Source organism: Vulpes vulpes, chromosome 15, assembly GCF_048418805.1.
Source record: "Vulpes vulpes isolate BD-2025 chromosome 15, VulVul3, whole genome shotgun sequence".
NCBI lineage: Eukaryota > Metazoa > Chordata > Mammalia > Carnivora > Canidae > Vulpes > Vulpes vulpes.
In genome coordinates, this window is record NC_132794.1 from 89857068 (window position 1) to 89882439 (window position 25372).

A 25372-nucleotide genomic window follows, 5' to 3' on the forward strand; every position below is an offset into this window, starting at 1 on the left:
CTCTTAAGTAAATAAATAAACAAATCTTAAAAAAGATTTTGGTAACTATATTCTAACATCATTGTGTATATTTTATTTTAAGCATTTAAAATTATTCTGAGAGGAGGACCTCTTCACCAGACCAACTTTTGTCAAAGTTGTCAATGGGGTCCTTGGTCCAGAAAACAAAAATTACTAAAAGACCCTGCTTTAGATAGATCCAGTTACACTAAAGGACCAAAATAATTTCTGTCACCCTTCTGCTCCCTGCTTTTTCTCTATTGTCGCTTCCCAAAAGCCGACTCATTAGCCAGGTGGAGGATCTCACCGGAAATACTGAATTTTCAGGGCTAAAGAAGGAGCTGTTTCCTGGCATGGACTATGTCCTGAAAGTGACCTTGACAAAGGTTAGTAGAGTCTGGGTTCTGCTGCAGCTTCCCTTGGCCTGGAGAATTTGTTCATCCCTTTGTTTTCTCAATTAATCTGAGCCACCTATCCTACCTCAAAATCCTCTGTTTTGTCAGTATAAATACTGAGTTGAGGGAAGAAAACCACACTCTAGATGAGCAGAAACTTCCTAGATCAGGTCACTAGATACTCATCAGAAAGAGAGACTCAGGCAGAGAACGGGGACTGTCTACTGTGCTGTGTACCAGCATCATCATCCTGACTTGATTTCATATATAGGCTGGCCTGAGAATAAATAAGGAGGGTATTTCCTTTTGGGAAGAGAAGCAAAAACTAGACCATACAAGCTGGCAAAATGAGTGCCCTAGGTCACAGGGTGTTTGGGGAGCGCCCACCAGTTATAATTCTCCTGTGCTTTATAAACTCCTAAGTAGCTGCTGAAAGCACAGCCAAGTTTACAAATGAGAAAGGAGCCTGAAATACAAGCATTCTGGCCCCCGGCACCATCTACATTGGTAGGTCTCTGAGAGCTCCTGGGCACCTGCGGGGTTTATCTGTGCATCCACAGCCCGAAAGGAATCAGCATTCCCCGGTTTGTAACTTGAAGAAAATTAATGACTGAACTAGACCCGTCCTGGGGACTCCCTACCCTTGAAGTCCTAACACCGGGGCGGGATTTCTAGGTTGGGGGAATGCCCTACCTTCTGGCTCTGGTCAAGACTGGGATTTCTTAGAAGGTTGGGAGGCCAATCAGTGGCCATAAATCTTGGAGAACCGTCACCGTTTTACAAGGGAGTTTGCTGGGGCTCCTCCTCTCCCTCTCGCAGTCTATTTACAACGCCAAAATCTCCGTGTTAATGGACCTGGGATAATGGTGTTTACTTTACTACGATAAAGCGCTCAGCTCCCTGGGGGAGCGGCTGTAAAATGTCCTGGAGGTAGAGGTGAAGGGGGGCGCCGTGCAGCGGGAGCGGCGAGGGGCGAGGCACCGGCTTCTCTTCCAGGCGGGCTCTCACCCTCCACCCCCTGGACCCGGCTGAGCAGCCCAGGCCTCGCGGGTGAGGACGGTTCCCACATAAATCACCAGCGCCAGAGTCTCGGGAAAAGGAGCATTTTTCATTGCTGGCTGCAGGGCAACTCCCGACAGCGAACGAGAAACAGAAGTTCTCTTTAGATAAACCGTTTACCGGAGCGCGCGTCCTGGCAGCGCGGCCCACAGAGCACAGGGCAACCGGGTCCTGGCGCTGCGCCCCGCCAGCAGAGTGCCTTGCAGAGGCCCCCAAGAAAAGCCAGATCCTCCAAAGGGCTGGCCGCACGTCTCCCCTGCGGAGGAGAGAACGTGAGAGCCAAGAGGGAAGGAAAAGGAGAACTTCAGGACTGGAGAAGTGGGGCACCCCAACACTCTATAGGGTCCAAAGACCTGAGAGGTCAGCTCCACGTTTCCCAGCTGTGTGATCCTGAGCAAATGACTTCACTTCTCTGAACTCCGGGAGTCTTCAGTTATAAAACGGACATAAAAAGTACTAACTTCCTAGTCTACGTTCAGAATTAAGAAATTACATTAAGTGCAATTTGTATAACCTGCAATTACAGTCGAAGTTATTAAATGTCCATGGGTGAGCCTAGGGAGTTCCGAGAAGCCCCCGGAATTGTTGACAGAGGACTTGTTTGTGCCCTTGAGCACTCACTCTTTGGAGGAGAGGGTCCGTAGCTTACATCGGGTCCCAAACAGGTGCTCCAACCCCAAAATGTTAACTATCCCACTAGTTCTGCAGCTGTCCTGCATGGTAGGGTTCCAGCTCCCACACTGGCTGTGAGACCGGGCCCAAATTACCTAAAGCTCGCGTCTCCTCCTCTGTAAAACGGGAGGGATGGTAGTTCCTGGCATTGTGGGGGAGGACACAAAGGCTTAGCATGGTGTCCAGCACCTAGTAGATGCTAGCTTAAATGTCAGCTCATTGTAGGCATCAACCCCCTTCCTGGAGCAAAGACGTTTGGCTCTAAAGCCAGGAATTCGGGCTGAAGCCAGGTCTTGGCAAGCCAAGGGCCCACGGATCTCCAAGACCTTCCCTGGCCCCGGGCGCCAGCGAGCTTGCCCCTTGCGGCTGTCGGAGGCGGCCTCCGGGCGGCGCGGGCGCGGGCGCGGGCGGGGGCGGGGGCGGGGGGCGCGGGCCTGGCTCGGCCGCGGCGCGCTCGGGGCCTGCGGGGGCGCACCGAGGGTCCCGAGCGGCCGGGCCTCCCCAGCTGGGGGAGCTGCGCGCTTGTGGGGCGGCCCCCTTTGAAAGCAGCTCAACCCCGCCGGCCGCCAGGCGCCCGGGGCTCAGCCATAATCCGGATTTGGAGGCCAAAGCCCTAAACTGGCCGCCACCGACGGGGGGAATCAAAGCGGCCGCCGTCCCGGTAGCTCCGGCTCCTGTTTACTTGTGAGTGTGCGCCCGAGCGGGACGGCCTCGAGGTTCGCAGCGGCCTGCAGGGAGGCTCCCCCTCCTGCCCACACACCCCGGGAGCAGGCACCTCCAGCCCCCACCCCACCGGAGGCCGAAGCTTCCTATCGCGAGCAGACACGTTTCCTTCCCTCCTCGGGTCAGAGGCCGAGCCCCGCAGGGGCCTGCTCCTCTTCCCTCTTCCCCGCGGCCCACCCCGCGGGCGCCCGAGCCGGCTTCCAGCCGCCTTCTGCCCCCCTCCCGGCTCGCCATCCATTAGTGTAATCCGCTGTCCAAACACTGCGGCCAGGACGGCCAGACGCTGGTGTAAACAGACCCGGGGGGGACAATTCTAACGATATAAATAAAATAACCATTAATAGCCAAAATTGTTCGATGAGCAGGCGGCCGAGCACCCGGGACTCCGTCTCGCCCGGGTTTGTGTACACAGCGCGGACACCGCGCATCTGTCAGGTAAACCGGAGGTCCTTGTCCCCGCCGAAATCTAAATCCAGCGCAGGTGAGGTCCCCGCAGGCGCGTCACCGGCCACCCGGCTCCTGACACGCACAGGCCTCGACACGCACGCGGCTCGGGACAGAAGCACAGCCCGAGGCCCGGAGCGCAGAGGCGCTGGGCTCGTTCCCACTGCGGCCTGCGCCCGGCCCAAAGCACAGCGCGGGCGGCTGGCCGGGCTCTTCTCCAAAAATTCGCGCCCCTAAGTGTCCAGCCACGGCCCCCGGGCGCGACCGGGCCCCATCTGCGGCCTCGGTGTGCTCAGGGACACAGAGCTCACACCCAGGAACCCAGGAACGGGAAAAGTCAGCCTCCACTAGCCCCAGGGGCAATAATAATAACCGAGCATTTACTGAGCCGGGCACCGCACTAAGTGCTTCACAGAGGTCATCTCCTCTAACCCCCGGAGCGGCCTAGGAGGTAGGTACGTCTAGTATTCCCAGTTCTACAAGTTGGGAAAGCCCGGCTTGGCACTAAGGACTCCGCCCAGAGACTGAGTGGAGACAGGATTCGAACCCACCGCTCTTCTCCAGGCAGCATCCCTTTGCACACCCCAAAGGCAGGCACTTGCTCAGATTCCTACGTGCCTGGCTCCAGCGTCCCTGGCGCCACCCGCCTGCTGTGATTTTCCAGTGGGAAGTTGCTACTTCTGCGGAGGGCGTGGGTAGACTGGCCTGAGATGTCGGGACAGAGAAGGAGGGGAGACGCCTGGGAAAGCACGGTGGCCTGTTCTGGGAGCCCGGGAGTTGGCGGCTCAAAGGGCTCCCAGAGGGTTGGTGGTGGAGCTCTGGGTGTTGGTGTTGCAGCTGCATACTGAGCTCTGAGAGCAAGGATGCCTGGGGGCCAGGCCCAAAAAGCTGCTCCCAGACTGGGGCCTCCAGGCTACCGAGTCAGCTCAAGCAGACGTTCTGCTACAGGCCAGGCTGCCGTCAAGTCAAGGTTCCTGGAGTTGGGCTGGAGTAGGGCATTCTCTCCAGCCCACCCAAGCCTTGACATCTTGTAATGACATCTGGCCCACAGGCCTGTAAGTCTTGCATCCACCTCTTACCTGCTCTGTGACCTTGGGCAAGTCATTTCATTTTTTTGAACCTCAATTTGGCTCTAAAATGAGGGGAAGAAGCAGTAGTATCTGTCCCATAGGGATCTTGTAACAATAAGGAAGAGATCACAAATGTGAAACACTTTGTTCATCAGCAGGAGGTTTATTATCATGATTAATATAACCTTCATGGCAGGTGCCTCAGAAGGCAGAGCAGAGGGCTGGCAGCTCCTCTTCTTTTTGAAGAGAAAGCAAAAAATAAGACAGAAATGAGGAGAAAGGAAGCAGCTCTGAGGGGGTGCTGATAGGGGGAAGAGGAAAGGAGGTTCCATGCAGTTCAGCCCACCACCAAGGCAAGCTTATCTTCAAGGGAGCTTCCATTCAGTCCCAGGGCCTGGGGGCTGTGGACTACTGCCTAGGCCTTATAGGAAGATTTGTGGCGGGGTGGGCTGTCCAGTACCCAGCAGGAATTCACAAAAGCAGATAGAACAGTGCCGGGGCAAGCAGTCCCTACCTGGTGCACAGCCTGGTAGTTAGTGCTGGGGCTGCCCAGGGAAGGGAGAGGAGCAAAGAGAGAGAGCTCAGTGTGAAAGGCAAGGAACTTAAGCTTGGGCAAGTTAGCGACCTTACCTCTCGAGAGCCTCAGTTTCCTACTGTATGTAAGAGTTACATTAACAGGGCTGTAGATAAGACCTGTTGCCAGAAGCAGAAACAATAACCAGGATGGACACTCAGAAGAGTTTACAACAGGCCTGGTACCCATCTCCCATCGTCATACCCATGACTCTCCCCGCCCCACCAAGGCAGCTAGCCCACAGTCTGACAGCTTATGTGCGAGTTGGTGAGTGGAGAGGCTCTTAATCACTGAGCCTTACTGTGTGCTTGTAGGAAAGCCCTGAATGGTAGCCGATGTTATCTGTATGACCATTGCTTACGAGAGGATTATTGCTGTTACTGTTAGAACAGTATTATTCTATAGTTCCTGCTGCTCCCTCCCAATCCTGAGAGGTGTAGTAATCATTACAGAGGATAAAGGACTTGCCTGAAGTCACACAGCAGATCTGGGACAGAGCGAAAAGATTAGAAACCAAGTGATTTTGAAGGCCAGATGTTCTCCCATCCCAGAAGGGAAAGGCGAGAAGGAGGAACGCAGGGTACTGGGTTGAGCCCCGGTGGGAGAGGCATGCCCACCCCCACCCACCCCCCGCTGGGGTAGGTCCAGAGCAGCTGATTTATTTACATTCCAGTGTGGACACCAATTGGCCAGATCTTTATCTAAACATGATAACAATGACATGAGTCTTTGGGGATTTGTTTACCGCTGCTAAAAATGATGCATTTGTGGGAGCGGGAAGCTCAATCTGGGTGTGGGATTTGTTTGCTACAGCTCCAGAGGGTGGGGAGTGGGTGGGGGGTGGCCAAGAGGAGGCAATTGGTTCCAAGAGTATATCCTAAAACTCCAATGATTAAGAAAACGGATTCTTCTTGTTTGGGAACAAAAAAAAACCTATACACACACACACACACACACAATTTGATTGATAGTTTAATAATGTTCCCCACCCCCAAGTAAGAAAAAGGAGCAGTGAGGAATCCAGCTCCCTGATCTCTGCTCAGTGGAGGAGAGGTTCAGAGCCTCCCTCCTTGAGCTTAACAACCACCCAGTGTGTCCCCATTCACATTTACTACATGTCTCTCTGTGCTTAGAGCTCCATCAGTGCTTTCCTTCCATCATTTCTTTAATCCTACTGCAGGCCTATAAAGTCCAAACCATTATTATCTCCTTTTGTAGGTGAGAATATGTCTGCTTAGCAAGGTTGAGGGACTGGTTCAAGGTTACAAGACAAAAAAGTGATAGGACGGGGCTCCAAACCCCTTCTGATGGACTCCAGGGTCACTGCTTTGGCCCAAGACAGACATCGAAGGTGTGATCATGATTTAGAGAAAGCCACATCTCCCCCTATGGCCCACCCCAAACCCAGCCTCCTTCACTCCGTGGGACCTCCTTGCAGAAGAGGGTGTCATAGGTACCACGTCTACACATGCATGCTTGTAGGGTTTGCATGCATCCTATACTAATGAGGGAGGAGCATGTAAAGTTTTTAAAAGTCTAAATTACAGAATGACTTCAGTGTGGTTTTATTACTTTCAAGAACACCCAGAGTCATTACAACTCTAGTAATAAAACCTATTCCCTCTTCTCTGAATGCAGTGGTCCCTATGGGACCACTGTGTACAAGTGTAATTGTAATGATCCCACAAATTGCCTGTATAGAAATAGTGCATCTCATAGTCATGGAAGCTAGTTTTATTCTTGGACCATATAAACATTTCTCTCCAAACCTCATGCCACTACCAGCAATCATATTATTGTGGGAAAAAAAGAAGGGAGAAGATTTCAGAATGAGTGTTGGCCCAGCCCCATCCATTTTGACCACACTGTCTGAAAGAGAAGAGCCCTAACATGGAGTCTACATTTATGGACACAGTCCCGAGAGCCTTCTTTCCCATGCCTATCCACATGTGCATGCACTGATGTGTTCACACAGGAAAGCACCTTTTTCATCCAAAGAGAAAGAGAAGTCCATAGAAATATATGTCAGGTCTGTGTCCATCTGTTGGAAACTCATATTTATCAGAGTGTACAACTCAGAAACATGGTTGTAGATGGGATGGAAAAGGGTAGGGGTGGCCACTATGCAACTGGGGAGCCTGACTTACAGGGGGGAAGGCCCTAGATAAACCCTGTCTCCTATTCAGAGGCTGACGACTTAATGTCCTCAGTGGCCCCATACCCAGTAAGTAGGAAGAGGCTAAGAGATTATAGGTGGGCTGAGAATAGTTACAGAGTGCTCAATCCCTGCCGCTGCTGGCTAGTGGGAGACAGGACCCCACTCTCTTCTCCTAGATTAGGTCCCTGCATTTTTTAAAGATTTTATTTATCATGAGGGACAGAAAGAGAGGCAGAGACATAGGCAGAGGGAAGAAGCAGGCTCCCCTTGGGGATCCTGATGCAGGACTCCATCCCAGGACCCCAGGATCACAACCTAGGCCAAAGGCAGAGCTCAACTACTGAGCCACCCAGGTGCCCAGGCCCCTGCATTTTACTACAATCCCTGAAACATTTCCCAGCTGAGATGATCTCAAGACCCCTAATCTAATGTAGGACTGGCAAGAAAGAAACAGAAGGAAAGATCAGTTCAGTTGGATAGCGCTCCTGTGTAGTGAGGGAGGAGGCCGGTCCTGATCTGGGAGCCCTGATCTGTGCTCTCAAGGGACGCCTGTGGCCCAGGCCTTACTGTTGCCTTCAGCTCGGCTGTGATCCTCTCCAGACTGCCACAATAGTAGGAAACGGAGGCCCCGCAGGATCTGCCTGGAGCGGGGATTTCCACAGGGAGGATGGCCAAGCCTGCCACCTGGAGCCCCACAAACCCATCAGGGCCCTCATTTGAGGTTTCTCAGGGTTGTGGGGCTGGAGGGTGGGAGGGGTCCTCCAGGCGGAAGCAGGGTGCAGAGGAGTGTCTCTATCACAAATCCAAAAGTGCTTGGGCATCTTTAGGAGCAGCCCCTGAGGTAGAGTGCCAGTGAGCAAGCCAGGAGTAGAACTGCAGCAGAGGGAAGTCTGGGGCTCAGGAGAGAGACCATGCACAACTAGTCTGACCCAATCCTATGCAGCCACCTGGTGCACACACGAAACTCCTGCAGGGGCCAGGGACAAAAATGCAGGAGAGCTTCCCAGGGGGTCAGGGTGGTGGGGGTGTGATGAGATAAGATGGGGGAAAGGAAGAGAGTGAAAAAATAAGAGTGGAAAAGGCAAGGAGGAGTGGAGAGGAGGGAAAGAGGGCTGGGGACAGGAGGAGGAGGAGGTGAGGGAGAATGGGGGGGTGAGAAAGGGGGGGTGAGGAAGGGAAGGAGTAGAGAAGTGTTGGGCCTAGTGCCAGAGGAAGGAGTCCAAAGGGGAAAGGGGTTGGCTGCAAGAGGTAAGGTGCAGACTGCGGAAGTTCTGGGCTCCCAGGCTCCCAGACTCATGGGGTCTCGGTCTCCGGTGTGCCACAGCAGCCAGAGGTAAGAAGGTATTTCTCTCCCGTGGGCAGAAGTGTGGGGACGTCAAGAGGGGAACCTACAGGCACGTCTGAGGATGAAGGCAAGGCCCAGCAGCATCTCCCAGGGGGGTTCCTCACTAAGGTCTGGGCTCCTGGTCCGCATCCGGAGAGCAGCGCGCCCGGGAGAAAGCCCAGCACTCCCTCCCGCCCGGACCCGCGTGGACAAAGTGCTCGGGCTCCCCATGCGGCGCCCACGCTGGGATGGCGGGGTGAGGCCTGGCACACTTACAGCCCCCGCAGCCTAGATGCCGCGCCTTCAACTCCTGGCCTCAGACCTGACACACCGGCGTCTGTATGGGGCAAGGCTGTGAAACCCCGAGGCCCAGAGTTGTGGACCTGGGCCCGGCTCCTCCGGCGACTCGGCAAGTCGTGCCTTCCGTCCCTGCGGCTGTGCGCCCTGGAGCGCCGCGGGCCCCTGGGCCCTGGTCCTTTCCAGGTCGGGTCCTAGGCCGGTTCCGAGCAAGGCCAGCACCCGTCTGCCACCCCCGAAACATCCTGCAGAGTCTGACAAGCTGGAACTGTCGCCAGAGCAGTGGGAATTGTTGGGTATGCCCAGGGCTTCAAGAAACCAAGAGCAAGGGGGCGACTAGGCCAGCAGACCCTGACGCCCACTGACGGAGCAAAGGTTACCCCTAGATCTTGGGAATCGCTCTTCCCAGTGAGGACCAAAGACCAGGACCTCCGGGCTGGATGCAGTGAGGGTGGGATAAGACTTTTCTTAAGCAACAAGAAGATGGCAAAAAAAATTTTTTTCCCAAATGAGAACGTCTTTTTCTTTTTCGTTCTCAAACGATTTCAAGTGATTCACTCTTAGTGACCCACCCCCACCCCCACCGTGAGATTTGGGCAGAGATTTCTATGTCCTAGGAAGCCAGGGTCCAGAAGCTGGTGGTTGAGAGCTAACAGGGTTGGGAAGATCATGCTAGAAAGAGTTACCAAGAATCTCTGCTTCTTGGAAGGTGATAACTACATTCCCCCACCCTTCCACCCTTACTGCTCAGAGATCCTCACAGAGCAAGCAGGCGCTCTGGTTTAAAGAATTAATCTGCCAAAGACTGCAGCAGCTCCTCTGAAGTCAGATTATATTTTAAAAGGTCTATAGACATTGAAACTTTACTACAGGAAGTTAAACTCACTCAAAAAATAAATAAATAAAAGTTAAGGAATGCATCTAGAATTCCAATTTAATCCCCAAGTTAAAACTGTTCGTTGCACTCCCAAATAGCATGCGCAAATAGCACAAATAAATATCTGTATGTAGGTACTCTTTTTTTTAAAAAAATATTGAATTTTCATTCGACAAAGTTAGGCTTTCTTGTGTGTTTTATCAGCAGAATAGAGCTGGTTTTATTGACAAAAGCCGTGCTTTTACATTGTGTTTAATATTATCGTAAAATTTTTTGGAGTGGGGCAGATACACATAACATAGATGTAGAAGATCCTCTCCTTAAGAAATCGAAACTCACTTCCTCAGTAAGAAAGAGCCTGTAATTTACAAAGAACTATTTGCATTATTGAACTTGGACTGATTTTCTCCCAGGGAAGGGAAGTGGTGCAAAATAAAAACACATGCAAAATAATTTTTTAAAAAGCTAAAATGCTCAAAACTCCAATTTAAAATCTCTCTTACAAAATTACCAAAGCTTGGAAAAAATTTCCTCTCAAGGAATTAGATGATTTTAATGCTTCTGGGACTGACCTACCTAATTGACATTTCTTTAAAAGTAGAAAAATTGTTTACCCTTCCACAAAATACTATTGCCTCTAGATTGCTCAAAAATTCAGAGAGCTTTCCAATATCCTTCAACTAAAAATTAAACCAAAACATATACTATCAACAACAATGAAATAACAAGAACTTATTTGATGCTACTGCCAAAGAAGAAATGTCTTTTTTTTTTTTTTTTTTGGTAAGATGTCATTGAAAATGAAATTTCTAGAAGAGCAGTAAAAAATTAAACATTAGTGAAAAAAAAATTTACCTGTAATGTTCTATAGTTTTGCCTAGCTCTGTTCATCACAGGATTATTTCTCATACTTTAATAGACAATTACTCTGACTGTGGTGCTACATTTAGATTAGAAGCAATGATAATTTCCGACTTCTTTGTGACTGTGGTTACATAAATTAAATGGTTATTTGAATAGTTGGAAGGTAAAAACATAAGCAGTGGGACATATAACTAAAATGACTGGTATCTGCCTGTATTTCTATGTATATTAATTAAGCAACTTTTGTATAAAGAATAGTAACTTATGGGAACACTATAGTTTTCAAAGAATCATCACATTTTTATTTGATAATATATTTATTGTAATGGTTAGCTCGCGGCTTTTTCCAAAAAAAGGTATAATTTTACAAATATCACTTATGCATCTATACAGCATTTCCCCCCTCATAGAATCTGCCATCATTTTACTATGATCTTTGATCATATATGGGAGAAGGGGGATTTGCATAAATGTGTAATGTGACAAAAGCCTAAAAATGTAGGCAGATACACTCGATTAAAATAACATCAAACGCTTCCTTGGTTGCAGCGATATTTACTTTATCTGACAGTAATTAGGTAAACTGACTGGAACGAAAACCTATTAGTCGAGCACAACTCCAGGATTTCAAAGATCCTTTTTTCAGGCAAGAGAATGCAAATGCCGCAGAACGCGATCGTAACTGGATACACGCGTTGGAACCAGATTCCGCATTCTGATAAGTGCCTCCCGAGACCCGGCTGGCTGCCGTAGTGCAACTACCGCCCGGGCATTCATTGTCCCCCCGGACACCGGCGCGCAGCGGGCGGCACACAAGCTCGCGGCCCGCCGTCCAGGCTGCGGGCGCGGGAACGGCAGGCTGCCCGGATGGAATTGACCTGGTGGGGATCCTCGGTAGGAAGCTCGGCTGCAGGGGAACCAGACTGACCAAAGGGAGCCTGAACCACCAGGAAGAAGGCAGCGGGGGACGTCCTAAGCCCCAGCTCCCGTCGCGAGGCCAAGATCAGCTCTAGGTAGAAGTCTCCTGCCGGCTAGATGGGCCCTGCGCAGGGTTAGGGATAAGAAGAGAAGGGGGGTACAGGGCAGCTAGGCCCCTGTGGGGCCCACGCTCTGGATCTTCACCGCCTCCAGCCCCTCCGGCCTGAACGATGTCCCTGGGGGGCCTGTCGAGGAGCGACCCAGTCAGAAGCTGCAGGGGAGATCCACTGAGGCCTGCCTGGTACAAGGGTACCTGGCGGGATAGTGGTGTCAGTGGGTTTGGTGGAGAGCGGACCGCGGACCTGCGAGTAAGGAGGAGACAGCCTTCTTCGAGCTCAGTGAGGAGGCAACCTGGTGGACTCCCGGCAGCAGCAGCGGTGCCTGTGTGGGCATGTTCCCAGGGCCCCTGGCCACGGGTCTAAGATGGGCTTTCTTAGAGACCAACTTAGGGAAGGCCTAAGAACGACGTGCTGCGGAGAAGCAAGAGAATGTAGCAAAGAGAAATGCAAACTTGGGTTGGAAACTGGGGAAAGAAAGATATTTGGTAGCTTTTGCTTTTTTCCCTTTTTTTCCTTTCCCCTCTTAAAATCACTCAAAACAACAACAGACAAACAAAAACCACCACCCAAAGAGGTGGGGGAAAATGGGAACCAGAAACTTTCGCCCGAGATGGTTAGCTCAGGGGGGATGGGGTGGAGTGGGGCTGGAGCTCAGCTTCCTTCTTTTAGGCTCGCCTGCCAACGCGACGCACATCCACTAGGACCCCCACCCCACAGCGCCGCGCACTCACCCCCACCTCTCTCCGGATCTTTTGCGCCCGAGGGGTCGCGATCCGCAGCAACACCCGGCGCATTCTTCTCTCTGCAGCCCCTGGCCTGGTTTGGGAGACGTCGGCCCCGCCTGGGACGTCAAGAGTCTCAATTCCGAGAAGACAGGCACCGGGCGCCCCCGCGGCTGAAGAATGGGTGTACCAGCGCAGGGCCCTGCCCACAGAGGGTCTCCCCCACCACCCGCCGGTCGCCGCCACCCTAAGTACTCCCGGGTGCACGTGGCCCGCGCCGCATCCCAGCTCCCCGGGCGGCCTCAGGGGCTGACTCCCCGCACCATTTCCGCTCCCTCCTGAACAGCCCCGCCTCTCTCCCCTCCCGCCCTTCTTTCCTTGCCTTTGGGTACCCACAACTCCTAAAGTCGCGGGGCCCGAAGGGCTGCTCTCCCCTGTGGCCCCACAGTCCATCCCCGCTGTGCCTCGCCCGCCCGGGGGCGTCGTCCACAGTCCCTGCACCTCCCACCCGCCCCTTCCAGCTGAGGCCGGTCTCTCCCTGCTCCACCATCTTGGCCGCCAAAAATTGCTTGGGGCGGCCAGGGGCGGATGCTTGGCGCCCAGGTTAGGCTGGAACCGGCCTCTGTATTTTTCAGGGCCAGTGCTGCGCCTGGGTCTTTCTGTGGGCCTCACAGTAGCGACCGCTGCTCCCTGCTCCTGACTGGGTGAGGCGTGGCGGCCGGCGAATGCCTATTGTGCGCAAGATGATCCCCACCAGCGTGGAATTTCCAGGACCTCAGGGAACCCCTCAGATTCGTCCAGAAAACACCCGGGGCCGCACGAGGGCGCCAGAAGGCGTATAGGTTGGAGAAATTAGAAAGACACCTCCGAGGGTAGAGACCTAGCCCCCGGTTTCAATATGCAGGAAAAAAGACCTCTCTGGCTGGGTCACCTCCCTCCTGACAGATACTGCTCTCTAGACCCTACGAGGCCACCCAATGTGTGCAGCGCTCGGGCCACGCCGTCATCAATGCAGTCAACAAGCGCTGCTTGATCTCTGGTGCAGAATAATGGTAGTTGAGGTGTCCTGAGCATTTTAAGATGTGTGGGACCCTGCACTAAGCTCCCGGCATATGTTGTCATTTATCCCTGGCAATAACCCCTGAAGAAGTATTCTTTTTGTAGACAAAGAAACTGAGGCTTAGAAATGCTCACACAACGACTAGCTCAGGATTCGAACCAAGAACTGTCACCAAGTTCAGTAACAACTCTGTCCTCCTGCCTCTCACCTACCTGCTTAGTGCATCAGCTGCAAGAACTACAAGGACAAATGCAACCGGGACCCTGCCCTCCCCGGGGGTGGGGGGGCTCACAGTTTACCCCCAGGCGACCAGGCCAGCAGTATCTAGTGCTAGGTGGGAAGTGCTAAGTGACACGAATGTCCTTTACTAACAAGCGCTGCAAGTTTAGATGCAGGAGAGATGACTTCCGGCTAGATAATCAGGGAGCGCTTCCTTGGAGGAGGTGGTATTTGAGCAGAGCCTTGGAGAAGAGCTCTCCACTCGTGGAGACAAGGGCAGGAAAGACGTTCCAAGTGGAAGGCACAGCTTGAGCAAAGTCAACAAGTCGGGAACAGACACGTTGCGCATCCATAGGTACACAAAACATTCCATCTTCTTGGGAATCCAGAGGCCGGTATTTACAGGCCAGGAAGTTTTCTTGCCCTGCAGCAGCTGGAAAAGCCACGCTCCTGGCAGCTGGCTCGCGGACAAGAGGCCTCCCAGAACTGGCCCTGGCCGGAAAGGTAGGGCCAGGCGGGACGGGAATCGGTAGTTCGGGCACCCAGGGCAGTGCAGCCTCACCCACAACGACTTGGGCTTCGCGACTCTACACGAGTCCTTTATTTCTGGTAGCGCCACAGCACCCCAACTCCGCGGATGCGGGGGGCGTGGTCCGCATGAGCCAGAACCAATGGGGAGGGAGGCCGAGGCGAGAGCCCCGCCCCCGACGTGACGCACGACCCCCGGACACAGGCTTCGCAGCCCCGGCCCCAGTCCCTGCAGTGGCTGTAACAAAACCCAGACCCCCAGGTCCGGGCCAATGGAGGCGATTTAGACTGGAGCCGGACCGCGTCTGTCAAAAGCCCGACTCGGCAGCAGCGGCAGAGTCCAGGAGAGCTGGAGCCGCAGCGCTGCTTCCCCGCCCCCGCCGGGATTTATTGAGTATTTGGACTGGACAATTAAGTGGCCCTGATGATGTTACCAAGCCCGGTCACCTCCACCCCTTTCTCAGTCAAAGACATTTTGAATCTGGAGCAGCAGCAGCAGCACTTCCACGGCGCGCACTTGCAGGCGGACTTGGAGCACCACTTTCACTCGGCGCCGTGCATGCTGGCCGCCGCCGAGGGCACGCAATTTTCTGACGGAGGAGAGGAGGACGAGGAGGAAGAGGGAGAGAAACTGTCCTATTTGAACTCACTAGCCACAGCCGACGGCCACGGGGGTTCGGGGCTCTGTCCCCAGAGCTATGTCCACACAGTCCTGCGAGACTCGTGTAGCGGGCCTAAGGAACATGAAGAGGAGCCCGAGGTCGTGAGGGACCGGAGCCAAAGTGAGTAGAGGGGGAAAGAACACGCACCCGCACATCTGGAGCAATGGCGGAGCGCCCGCAAACAGCCCACAAACCGGGCCAACACTGCTTCCCGCCCCTTTAACCTTTGGCTGGGGTCATGCCTCACCCTGGTCAATGACAGCTCCGCAAAGCACAGGTGCCTGCGAGGGAGCCGGGGCGGAGGGAGAAGGACAACTACTCCTCCCAGGAGGGGAGAGTCAATGCAAGCCCCCAAGGGAAGGGAAGGTAGTCACTGCTGCCCTGACGCTGATAAGCAACGCGGGTTCAGGGGCTGGATCCTGACAACTCACAGCATTTTTGTTCTTCCCGAGAGCTAGAGAGACAAGAGCTCAAATCTCTTCCTGTTCCCCCCTAGCGTGAGATGAGGTCTTTGAGGCTGGGACAGCCGTCCCCTCTTCTCCAAAAAGATGATCCAAGCAGGTTGAGTTGGCAGGGCGCAGGAACTTTGGTAGAGACCTGCTGGGTGGTTTCCTCACTTCTCTGCTTCAAGTTCAGGGTCCTGGCACCCGCACAGCACCCGGCAGAGAGGGAGGGGATGGCCGGAGAGTGCTTGGGAACACAGTCCATTACGGGCCTGCAAGGCATCAACACCCCTGAGGTGCTGGCCCCCCCTTTTTTTTTCTTTTTGAAAATTCATAATGTTATGCTTTGTGTCCCAGGCTGTGGGACTGCAGGCCGATTGAAAAACGCGCCGAACCTAGTCCTAGATCCCAGCGGCTCACAACGGATGGGAGGTGAATTGGGTAGGGAAATCGGATAACTGAATAAAGCCCCCAGGGAAGTGTTTGTTTCTGAGAGAAGAGTGAGAGAAGAGCCAAAGAATCTCTCTCCCAAGAGGAGGTTTGATGTGGCAGCAGCTAAGGCCTATACTCCTGACATTTCCCCGGGCCTAAAATCGTCATGAAACGGTCTAAATCAGTCAATCAAGTTTCTTTTTCGCTTTAAGGTAGTATAGACATCGTCACGCAGACATTTAGCTGGAGACATGTTGTCTTTTAAAAGAAAAAAAAAAAAAAGTTCCTAGGCAATGCGGGGGTGGGGTGGTGGTGGTGGTGTGTGGGTCACACTCAAGCATCTCCAACAGAAGGATTTTTTTTCCACGCAACTTACGCACGGGCCCCCCAGACAGCAATACGCTTCACACCTTCAGCTATCCGTAACAGAGTGGTAGGCAAATGAGTTTGCAAATACTCTAGTTATTATGTAGTTGCAGACTTTCATCCTGAAAACTCATTAGCACGCCGAGCCGCAGGTTCATAGAGAAATCTGTCACAGATGTTCGCATTCTAAATAAACCCGCACTAACTACCCCTCCCCACCGACCGTGCTTCTGCCCGCTAAGGGCGTTCGGAGGGTGCTCGGGCTGTCGCAGGGTCTCATGGCGCCAGGACCCACCAACTTTCCAGAAAGTCTAGGCATTCGCTACCGCATGCTGCGCGCTGCCACCAAAAGGGCCACGGTGCTCTGGGGATAGGAACTGCTAAGGGACGCTGTTGTGCTTCTTCCGCAGAAAGCTGCCAGCTGAAGAAGCCCCTGGAGGCGGCCGCAGACTGCAAGGCGGCGGAGGAGAGTGAGAGGCCTAAGCCGCGAAGCCGCCGGAAGCCCCGGGTCCTCTTCTCGCAAGCCCAAGTCTTCGAGCTGGAGCGCAGGTTCAAGCAGCAGCGGTACCTGTCGGCGCCCGAGCGCGAGCACCTCGCCAGCAGCCTGAAGCTCACGTCCACGCAGGTCAAGATCTGGTTCCAGAATCGCAGGTACAAGTGCAAGAGGCAGCGGCAGGACAAGTCCCTGGAGCTGGGCGCACACGCGCCCCCGCCGCCGCCGCGCCGCGTGGCGGTGCCGGTGCTGGTGCGGGACGGCAAGCCGTGCGTCACGCCGGGCGCGCAAGCCTACGGGGCGCCCTACAGCGTGGGTGCGGGCGCCTACTCCTACAACGGCTTCCCCGCCTACGGCTACGGGAACTCGGCCGCCGCCGCCGCCGCCGCGGCCGCCGCCGCCGCCGCGGCCTACAGCGGCAGCTACGGCTGTGCGTACCCGGCAGGCGGCGGCGGCGGCGGGGGCGGCGGGGCCTCAGCGGCGGCCGCGGCCATGCAGCCCGCCTGCAGCGCGGCCGGAGGCGGCCCCTTTGTGAACGTGAGCAACCTGGGCGGCTTCGGCGGCGGCGGCGGCGCACAGCCGCTGCACCAGGGCCCCGCGGCCGGGGCTGCGTGCGCGCAGGGCACCTTGCAGGGCATCCGGGCCTGGTAGGGACGCGGCGGGCGCCCCACTGCAACCTGGCACCGCGGGACTGAAGCGCGAGAAAGGCTGGATCCCAGGGCCAGGCCCTCTCGTTAAAAACAAGCAAAAACAAACAAGCAAAAACAAACGAACAAAACCCACAGGTCTCTCTCCCCGGGGGGCCCGGAGCGCAGCTCACGCGGAGCCTGGGGAAGGGGGCTGAGGGGCGAGGAGGTAGCCCGGGGTCGGTCGCGGGGACTGCCTCTGAGGCTGAGTGCCGGGGAGCACCCTGGCCCCGAAGACAGTGCGAGAGGCTGGGACTCGGGCTGCCGCTTGGTTCTTGGTTCTCCCAGAGCAAGAAGGCCGGCTTTCCCCTCGGCCTTCCCGCGGCCTCCTCGAAATGTCGACAGAAGATCCAAGGACAAAAGAAAAAGGAAAGAAAGAAAAGCATGAAGGAGAGAAAACTGGGCGTCGTGGCTGGAGAAACCCCCAAGCCCTGCCGACCCCTCTGCCCCTTTGGCGGCCCAGAGCGCCACGCCACAGTCGAGTTTCCTTTTTCCCTACCGCCTGCCCTCCGCAGCAGACACCTGGCCTGGGTCTCCGGATTGTCAGGGAGTAGAGCTCTGCGGGGGCGGGGGGGGGGGGGGACCCCAGGGGGGGACCCCAGCGAAGCAAGACCAAACACGGGGCTGGGGAGCGGAACGAATCTGGGAGCTGGTGGCCCACTGGAGGTGTTAACCGGGTTTCCTTTCTGTTTCATATTCTGTATTCAGCACATATAATATATCTATAACCGTATCCACACGCCGTGTACACACCCGCTGCCATACACTACAGGAGTCAATAAACAAGGTGCAATATTTCCCAACCGTTGGCTACAGACTTTGTTTCCCCCACCCCCACCCCAAATGGAGCAGGATCCTTTAAACAGGGCCTGTAGGGAAGGAAAAGGTGTATAAGAGGGAAAGCAGCCTTCCCTGCGCGTTCGCAGGCCGGGCCTCTCCTGAGCTGGCCCCGGGGCTGCAAAGTCTGGCGTCCTCTTGGGTTTTGTTCATTAATTTCTCTTTACTCTTGCGGGAGAACAGGTCGGAGACTGTGGGCCTTGTGAGGTCCCCGGCTTCGTAATCCCCACAGGTTCTACGCAGATGCCTGGGCGAGTGCTTGTGCCAGCGTTAGACCCAGGCTTGGACCCCGGCCCACCTCGAAGGCCGCCCGGGAAAAGGAAACCTCGCCCCCCGGCGCGGCCGTGGGCGGCGAAGGAGGCGCCTTGAGCGGCGGCCGCCGGGGCCTCCTGCGCGCCCAGGGGCGCTGCGCCCCGCCGCGGCCGAATTCTCCCCCTCGGCCGCCCTCCCTTCTCCCCCGGCGGCCGCGGCTTTATGCGGCTCCTTGTCACTTGCGGAGAATGCCTGTGCGAGGCCTGTGCTGCCACACGGCCGATTGTGAGCGTGCCAAGGCGGGTGAATGGGGAGGCCTCAGAGCGCCGCGCCATTGTGGGGCCGGGCCTCGCTGAAAGACGGCTCCGGGCCGGGAAGGTGCGGAAAGAATGGCTTTTTATTGGAGTCCCGAACAAAAGGTGTGGTAGGAAGGCGAAGTCCCCTGCGCGAACAAAAACCCCAGCGCGTCGGGATTGACGTCCCCCCCAGCTCCCCATTGCTTCCCAGAGCGGGGGCTTTGTGTAGCAGTCTGCTCGACAGAGGGACGGAGAAATGCGCGGGGGTTTTGTTCCCCACTTTTTGTGCGCTGGGGGAGGGAGCGGCAAGGGGAGACGGGGGCTGGGCGGGCAGCAGGGAGGGGCGCGCTGATTAGGCCGGCCAGCCGCGGCGCGGAGACGTTCAGCGGGAGTCGGCGGCCTGAATGCAGGGTCATTATTGCTACAAGTTTAGCAATTTCGCCCGTACAGGAGGGGGCGGGGGCCGCTAGGCTGCCGCGGGGCCGCCGGGCTGGGATCTGCAGAGACCCTGAGGAGGAGGAGGAGGAGGAGGAGGAGGAGGAGGAGGAGGAGGAGGAGGAGGAGGAGGAGGAGGAGGAGGAGGGAAAAAGGAGAGGAAAGGAGGGAGGCAGGCGAGGGAATCCTCCAAAACCCGCTGACCGCCCAGGAGGAGCCTTGGACGGGTCCTAAAGGGCCTAGCGGGAGGCTGGAGAGGCGGCGCCTAGGGGCGAAGACCCTCCCTCCCCTCGCCTCTTCCGAGGCAGAAAAACCCAGAGTCCAGCGAAGAGTTACAGTGCACCAGATTGCCGGTCCCTCAGCTCCTTGCCGCCCGTTCCTTCCTCTCCTGAGCCTCCCGGGAGCTGGAACAACTCCTCCTACCACCCCTAACACCGCTCTGACGCCCCAAGTCCCTTTCCCAGCGAGCCATCTTCTGAAGCTATTATATTCCCAAGAGTTACTTAGGCTAAGGGCTGGGGAGGGAGTGCTCGCTTCCTAACACGTTTCTCACCGCCGGCAGCCTTGAACCACTGATTGAACCATTCATCCCATCCATCCATCCATCCATCCATTCATCCATCCATCCTTTACGGAGCACCTGCTAATATATGTTCACTTGCACTGTTCTGGATGCTGGGAATGGTTTTTAAAAAATTGTCTACAGGCTTCTGGAGTTTGTTTTAAGGAATGTACATGGGGGGAGGGAGTTAGACAACAATCAAGTAAATGTAAAAACTATAGATAAATTCTAAAAAGGAAATAGAACCAAATGCTGAATGGAGTGTTCTTTTGGAGTAGGTGGTCAGAGAAAGCCGCGTTGAGGAGATTACATTTAAGTTGATACCAGAATCACAAAAGGGAAGCCAGTCCAAACAGGGCTTTGCTGTTGCAACCCCATGCCTCTTCACTTGCCTTTCCCATGATATGGAATGCCCTTCCACCCCCCATTTTTCTGGTGAACTCTTACTCCCCCTTCAAAGCCAGGCTTCTTTCCTGAACCACCCAAGTGGAGGTAATCACTCCCTCATATATGCCACCAGAGTCTTAGGTACTTTCCAATATCACAACATAGTGTCATGCAAAGATTTATTTGTTTCTCTCCCTCCTCATGAGGTCCTAGTGAGGTCATGGGGGACCAGGTTGACATCTTTTTCCTCTGGGGCAATTAGCACAGTAAATAGGAGATCATGGGGCCAGAGTCCATAAGTGCTGCCCTCCTCAGCACATGCAGTGGCCCCAGTGGTGAGCTGCGACATTGGGTGCTGGCTTCAAGGGATATGCTAAACTAGACTCTTAGCCTACCTGGGTAGAGCCAAGGCACCTGAAATGGCCTGCAGAAGATGCACAACCCAAGCAGATCACAGAGAAAAGTCCTGTCTTTGGTACCCTGCGATGTTGCCTAGGGACACAGCTTCCTGCAAGAGATTATTACCCCTCACCCTACAGCTCAAAACATAGGAAAGGAGGTTGAGAATTTGGCAATGACCTGATACCAAGACACAAAGATTAGGGGATGGGAGGGACACAGAGATAGGGACAAGAGTGAGGACTCAGGCTGGGAGGGGGTGAAGAGCTGAGGTGTGTATGATAAATTGAGGACCTGGAACCGGGACTCACTTCCACCTTTCCCACATTCTGTAGCTGAGGGATATGGTAGGTGATCTGGAGGCTGCCCTGCACTCCAGGAGTGCTCACTTCCAATGCTGGATTTCATCACAGTGCTCTAGGAACCCAAGACTCTGCGACCAGAAACACTTGCTCTGCTTGGGGATTTTCCCAAGCAAGCAACTCCTAGTCTGTGTCCTGTGGGCCATGGCCTGTCGATGCTCCCAAGACCAGATCCCCACCTTCCTTGGCCAGGTTTCCTCCTGGCCCACATTAATCTTCCTCCACTCTGCATCCTCTTCTATTTCAAACAGAGGCGTGTGACCATGGTAGAGGAAACAGAGCTGGTTCTAGGGATTGGCTTCCACACAGTTTGCGTGTCTTGAGATACTTAAAGCCAGACTGAACCAGCTCCCTCATGGCTCACTACTCTTCCCCAGAGCTTGCAGTCTCTGGGTATAAATAGCTCCCATCTCAGGGCTAAAGGATTTCCTTACTGCTAGTTGCTGGCCATCAAGGGTGAAAACTCTTAACCAGCACAGTTACCTCTCTTTGAGCTCCCTCTGCAGGGGAAAAGACACACCCCACCCCCCAGGCCCAAATTGCTGCTTCACTGAATAGTTTTGTAAGCCATGAGGAAGAGTAAAATGCCTCCTAATGATCCATGAGACTTTGAGTAGGTGAAGTAAGTCATCCTTGTGTGTGCTGGTTTCTGAGCTCTAAAGCAGAGGATAGACCCTATGATTTCACAAGTCACTTCTAGCTCAAATTCTCCTTACTTCTCTGAATGCATGATAATCCCCCCTACCCAGTGACTGGTACCATGCGGGGCTCGTGAAGTGGGTAGACACTACTGGTGAGAGAGGTGGAATAGATTAAGGCCAGCAGTTTTTTCCTGCAGAGCCTAATCTTGAGGAGGGTTAAGAGGCTAGGTTCTGGCGTTCAGGCTTCCTTCATTCTAATCTCAGTACCAGCACAACCAGTGGTAGAGACTTTAAGTTGGAAGCTCCTGGAACCTCAGTTTCCTCCTCTATAAAATGGGTATACCACTTCTCTCATAGGCTTTTTTCTTTTACCTAAGCAAAATGGACAAATAAGAAGTGTGCAATTAAATGAGTGTTTATATACGTAAGTTCTTATGTAGCAAGCACCTTGGTTGTGAAAATTAAACGATGTGATCCTTGTAAAGGCGGCTTAGCGCAGTGTCTGGTATGCGCCCGGCATTGCACCGCCGGTGTCGGCCAGGCCGGCGCTAGCTGCGGCGCCTGCGGAGAAGCCCAGGGCCGCCCGGTCTTCGCGGCACTCCCAGGGCCCGAGGACCCGCCACCCCACCGCCGCGGGCGCGCGTCCCCACCGGCAGGCGGAGCCCGGCGGGGCCGACGGGGCTCGGAGGGCTTCGCGGAGTCCGGGACCTGGGCTGGGCCTCGGGAATTCAACGAGGGGGAAGGTGAAAGGAGGTTGCGGGCGGAGCGGCGGCCCCCGGAGCTTGCCGCCGCGTGGAAGAGAAGGGTCGGGAGGGGAAAGCCAGCCGCTCCCGCCAGGGCTTCCCCGGGGCGCGCGCCCCCGCGGGGTGGGGGTGGGGGTGGAGGTGGGGGTGGGGCCGGGTGGGCGGGCCGCTCCCGGAGGAGGGCGCGTGCCGGGGGCTGGTCGGCTCCGCGCCGCCCTGGCAGCCTCCTCCTCCGGCCTTCACGCTCCTGGGCCCCGGAGCCGACTCCCGGGGCGCCTCCTCCCGGACCAAGGGCCGGAGCCCCGGGGGGCCGCGGCGGGCGAGGGTCCGCGGACCCGCGGGGGCAGCGCAGGCCTCCCGACCGGCCTGGCGCGGGAGCGCCCCCGCGAGCCCCGGGAGAGCCTGGCCGCCCGCCGCGGAGGCCCCCGGTCCTGCGACGCAGCCTGGGCGCCCAGGTAGGACGCGCCGGGGAGCGGGTGGCGGCCCAGCGGGCCTGGGGGAGCGGGGTCGGGGACGCCTCTGCGGGCCGGGGCGCTGACCCCAGAACCACAGTTGCTTTTCTGGAAGGTCGCGCGTTTTCTCAGCCTAGACTGCAGGGAGCATTGGTAACAGCAAGGTTTTCTGACGGGGCGTCTAGGGAATGTGTGGAAATGTGAAAGACATGCAGAAAAGACGTCGGGGTACCCCGTCTGGATCCTCAGAAGGCCAGCGCTGCTGTGAGGCCAACTCCCCCCCAGCTGAAGACAGAACATTACCAGCAGCCGCCCCCAAGTCCCCACAGCGTCCCGTGTCCTCACTGTCCTGCCGCCAAGGGTAACCACGATCGTGGCCTCGAACCACATAAATTAGTTTTGCCTGCTTTGGAGCGTTATATACACAGAATCCTGTAGCGGGTACCCGTACGTGCCTGGCTTCTTTCGTTTGTGAGTTTTATTGATCTTGCGGAGAGCACTTGCAGCAGGTTCACTCTCATTACTTTAGAGTATTACATGGTACGAATCTGCCACATATGATTTATCGCGCTGCTGCTGATGGGCGTTTGGGTGGTTTCTAGTGTTTGGCTGCTGTGAGCAGTGCTGCCACAGACATTCTCGAACAGCATCCCGCAGAACTTTCTGCAGTGATGGAAATGGTCTCGATCTGTGCTGGCCAGTGAGGTAGCTACTGGTCCCTTTTGGCTCTTGAGCACTTGAAATGTGGTTGGCTGAGGAATTGGATTTTTAATTTTCCTAAATTGTAATTAATTTAAATATAAAGAGCCACGTGTGCTGGGCAGCACAGTTCTAATATGTCTTTTGAGGACTGTAGTAAATGTTTCCATTCAGTATACACCTAGGAGTGCAGTCACTATGTCAGAGGGAATGAACACCAGCTTCCAGATTGTACTGAGCAATTGTCTCAAGTCGGCACATCTATTTTCACTCCCACCAGCAGTAACACCACATGCTCTCAACTCTTAATATTTTCATTTCATTTTTTAAATTTTAGCCATTCTACTGAATGTGTTCTTAAAAAGAGGCTTCTGTTCACTTTTAAGTACAATTGTGAAAATTGTCACTTAACCATAGTAAAAGTGATGATGATGGTTGCAGGGGTTCTTGGGGGGTTATAGGGTCTTAATTTTATCCTTTATACCACTCCACCCCTGCGTCAGGCCTTCCACCCAATTGGCCTTCTCCCCTAGAAATTGGACCTGGGTTCACAGGGCATTATGAAGGGGCCGTATGTTTGGAGGTGATATGTTTCTCATATCTCTTGTTACATTATGCCTTCTTAAAATCAGTGCCCCTCTTCCTTTAATGTTATATATTGGACTATCCCACTAGAGGAGATGATGAGATTGCCTGGCAGGCTATAGCCATGGGAGAGAAGCCAGATTTTGTGCTGACTCAGTTTTAGTTTGCAACCTGGCTCTGCCTTCTACAAAATGGCAGTAACAGTCTCTGGGTGTGCTACCTCTCTGGTTTGCTGAGAAGCAAAGTAAGCCCTAGTAGCAGAGGATGATTTACTATGTGTCAGGATGTGGGTGTGGGTGTGGGTGGGTGAGACTTTGTAGAAATTCTTTCTAATCCTCAGAATAGTCATGTGAGTTATGTATTCCTTGTTTACACATGCAGATACTGATGCTTTGAGACACTGAACCACTCTCTTCTTGGGCACACAGCTAGTAAATAGTAGTAACCCTTATAGGACTTAACACCTGTGGCCCTGAGAACTGTTCTGACTTTAAAAAATCTCCCTTCCCTGGGTAAACAGAGCCCTGGCTGGAGCAGATCTTGGAATTCTGGATCAAATTAGATGTCCTCTGTGAAGACTCCCCTTGGACAGAATCAAACTGATCATTAACCACTTGTGTGTGGCTAGATAAGCAGAGGAATGGTTTGTTATGTTGTAACAACAGCGAAACTCACTGTGTGACACGCAAGTTCTTGAAAAGCTGTGTGCAAAGAGCCTTTTGCTTGAGAGAAGAGAGAAAGATTGAGTACATTTTAAGTTCATCCTTAGAATTTGTTGCCTAAAACTATCACAATATGAATTATTTTGTATGAAGGATCCTTTTAAAATATGAGTAATAGCACAGCATTTGCTTTGTAAGCTTGGGTTCTCAAGTAATAAACAAGAGCAACTCAAAATCATATTTAAGATTCATCAACATTTTGCACATATTTCCTCATTTATTGAGAAGGGGGCTCATGAAAGTTTCACCTGGACCATCTTGACATCTCAAGTTCTCTGGGAGGTCAGCAGGTAAGTTCTCTATCCAGATGAGAAGTAAATAGAAACCCAGTCCTCCCGGTGGCTACTGGTGGATTCAGGCTTAGATTGGGTGGGTTTTACAGTCCCTGATCATTTGGTGAGCCTCTTAGAGAAGGGGTTCAAGACTCAAATGGGTTATTAGATTAGATGACCTTCAAGGTCCCTTTCAGCCAAGAACAAAATTCTTTAAATTTGTTACATACCTGTAGATCCAGCATAGATTTCAGCTGTGCTAGTGGGAAGAGTCTTAGAAATTGCTGGAGTATAACTATTTTCTGATGCTGAATCCTATGTGCAGCATCCTGGGCAAGTAACTGGGCACGTCTCCTGGACACCACCCATGGGAGAACCACTCACCCCTCCACTCCCTAAGGGTGAGAAAGCTCTGCCTTATATCCAAGTGAAATCTTCCTCCTGTGACTTCCATCAACTGCTCCTTTTTTTTTTTTTTTTTTTTTTTTACGACCTGAGATCAAGAGTTGAACTGGTATCCAGTCAAACCCTTAACAGACTGAGCCACCAGGCTCCCCTTTCAGCTGCTCCCCCTGTTCCCACAGATGTCTACTCCTTCTATATGTCAGTTCTTCAAATATTTG

General features: G+C 54.1%; 1 protein-coding gene across 1 annotated transcript; it reads left to right on the forward strand.

Moving 5' to 3' along the window:
• Positions 1-14280: 14280 nt before the first annotated feature.
• NKX2-3 (NK2 homeobox 3) lies at positions 14281-17637 on the forward strand. Its single transcript, XM_072738145.1, has 2 exons — positions 14281-14805; positions 16337-17637. Exons 1-2 carry the CDS (start codon positions 14448-14450, stop codon positions 17068-17070), a joined length of 1092 nt encoding a protein of 363 aa, XP_072594246.1. The 5' UTR covers positions 14281-14447; the 3' UTR covers positions 17071-17637.
• Positions 17638-25372: the final 7735 nt, after the last annotated feature.

Bases quoted from the DNA above. Each gene is read 5' to 3' on its own strand.
- NKX2-3 (XM_072738145.1), top strand. From the start codon at position 14,448: ATGATGTTACCAAGCCCGGTCACCTCCACCCCTTTCTCAGTCAAAGAC. The intron at 14,806-16,336 runs GTGAGTAGAGGG...CTTCTTCCGCAG, and splicing joins CGTGAGGGACCGGAGCCAAA to AAAGCTGCCAGCTGAAGAAG.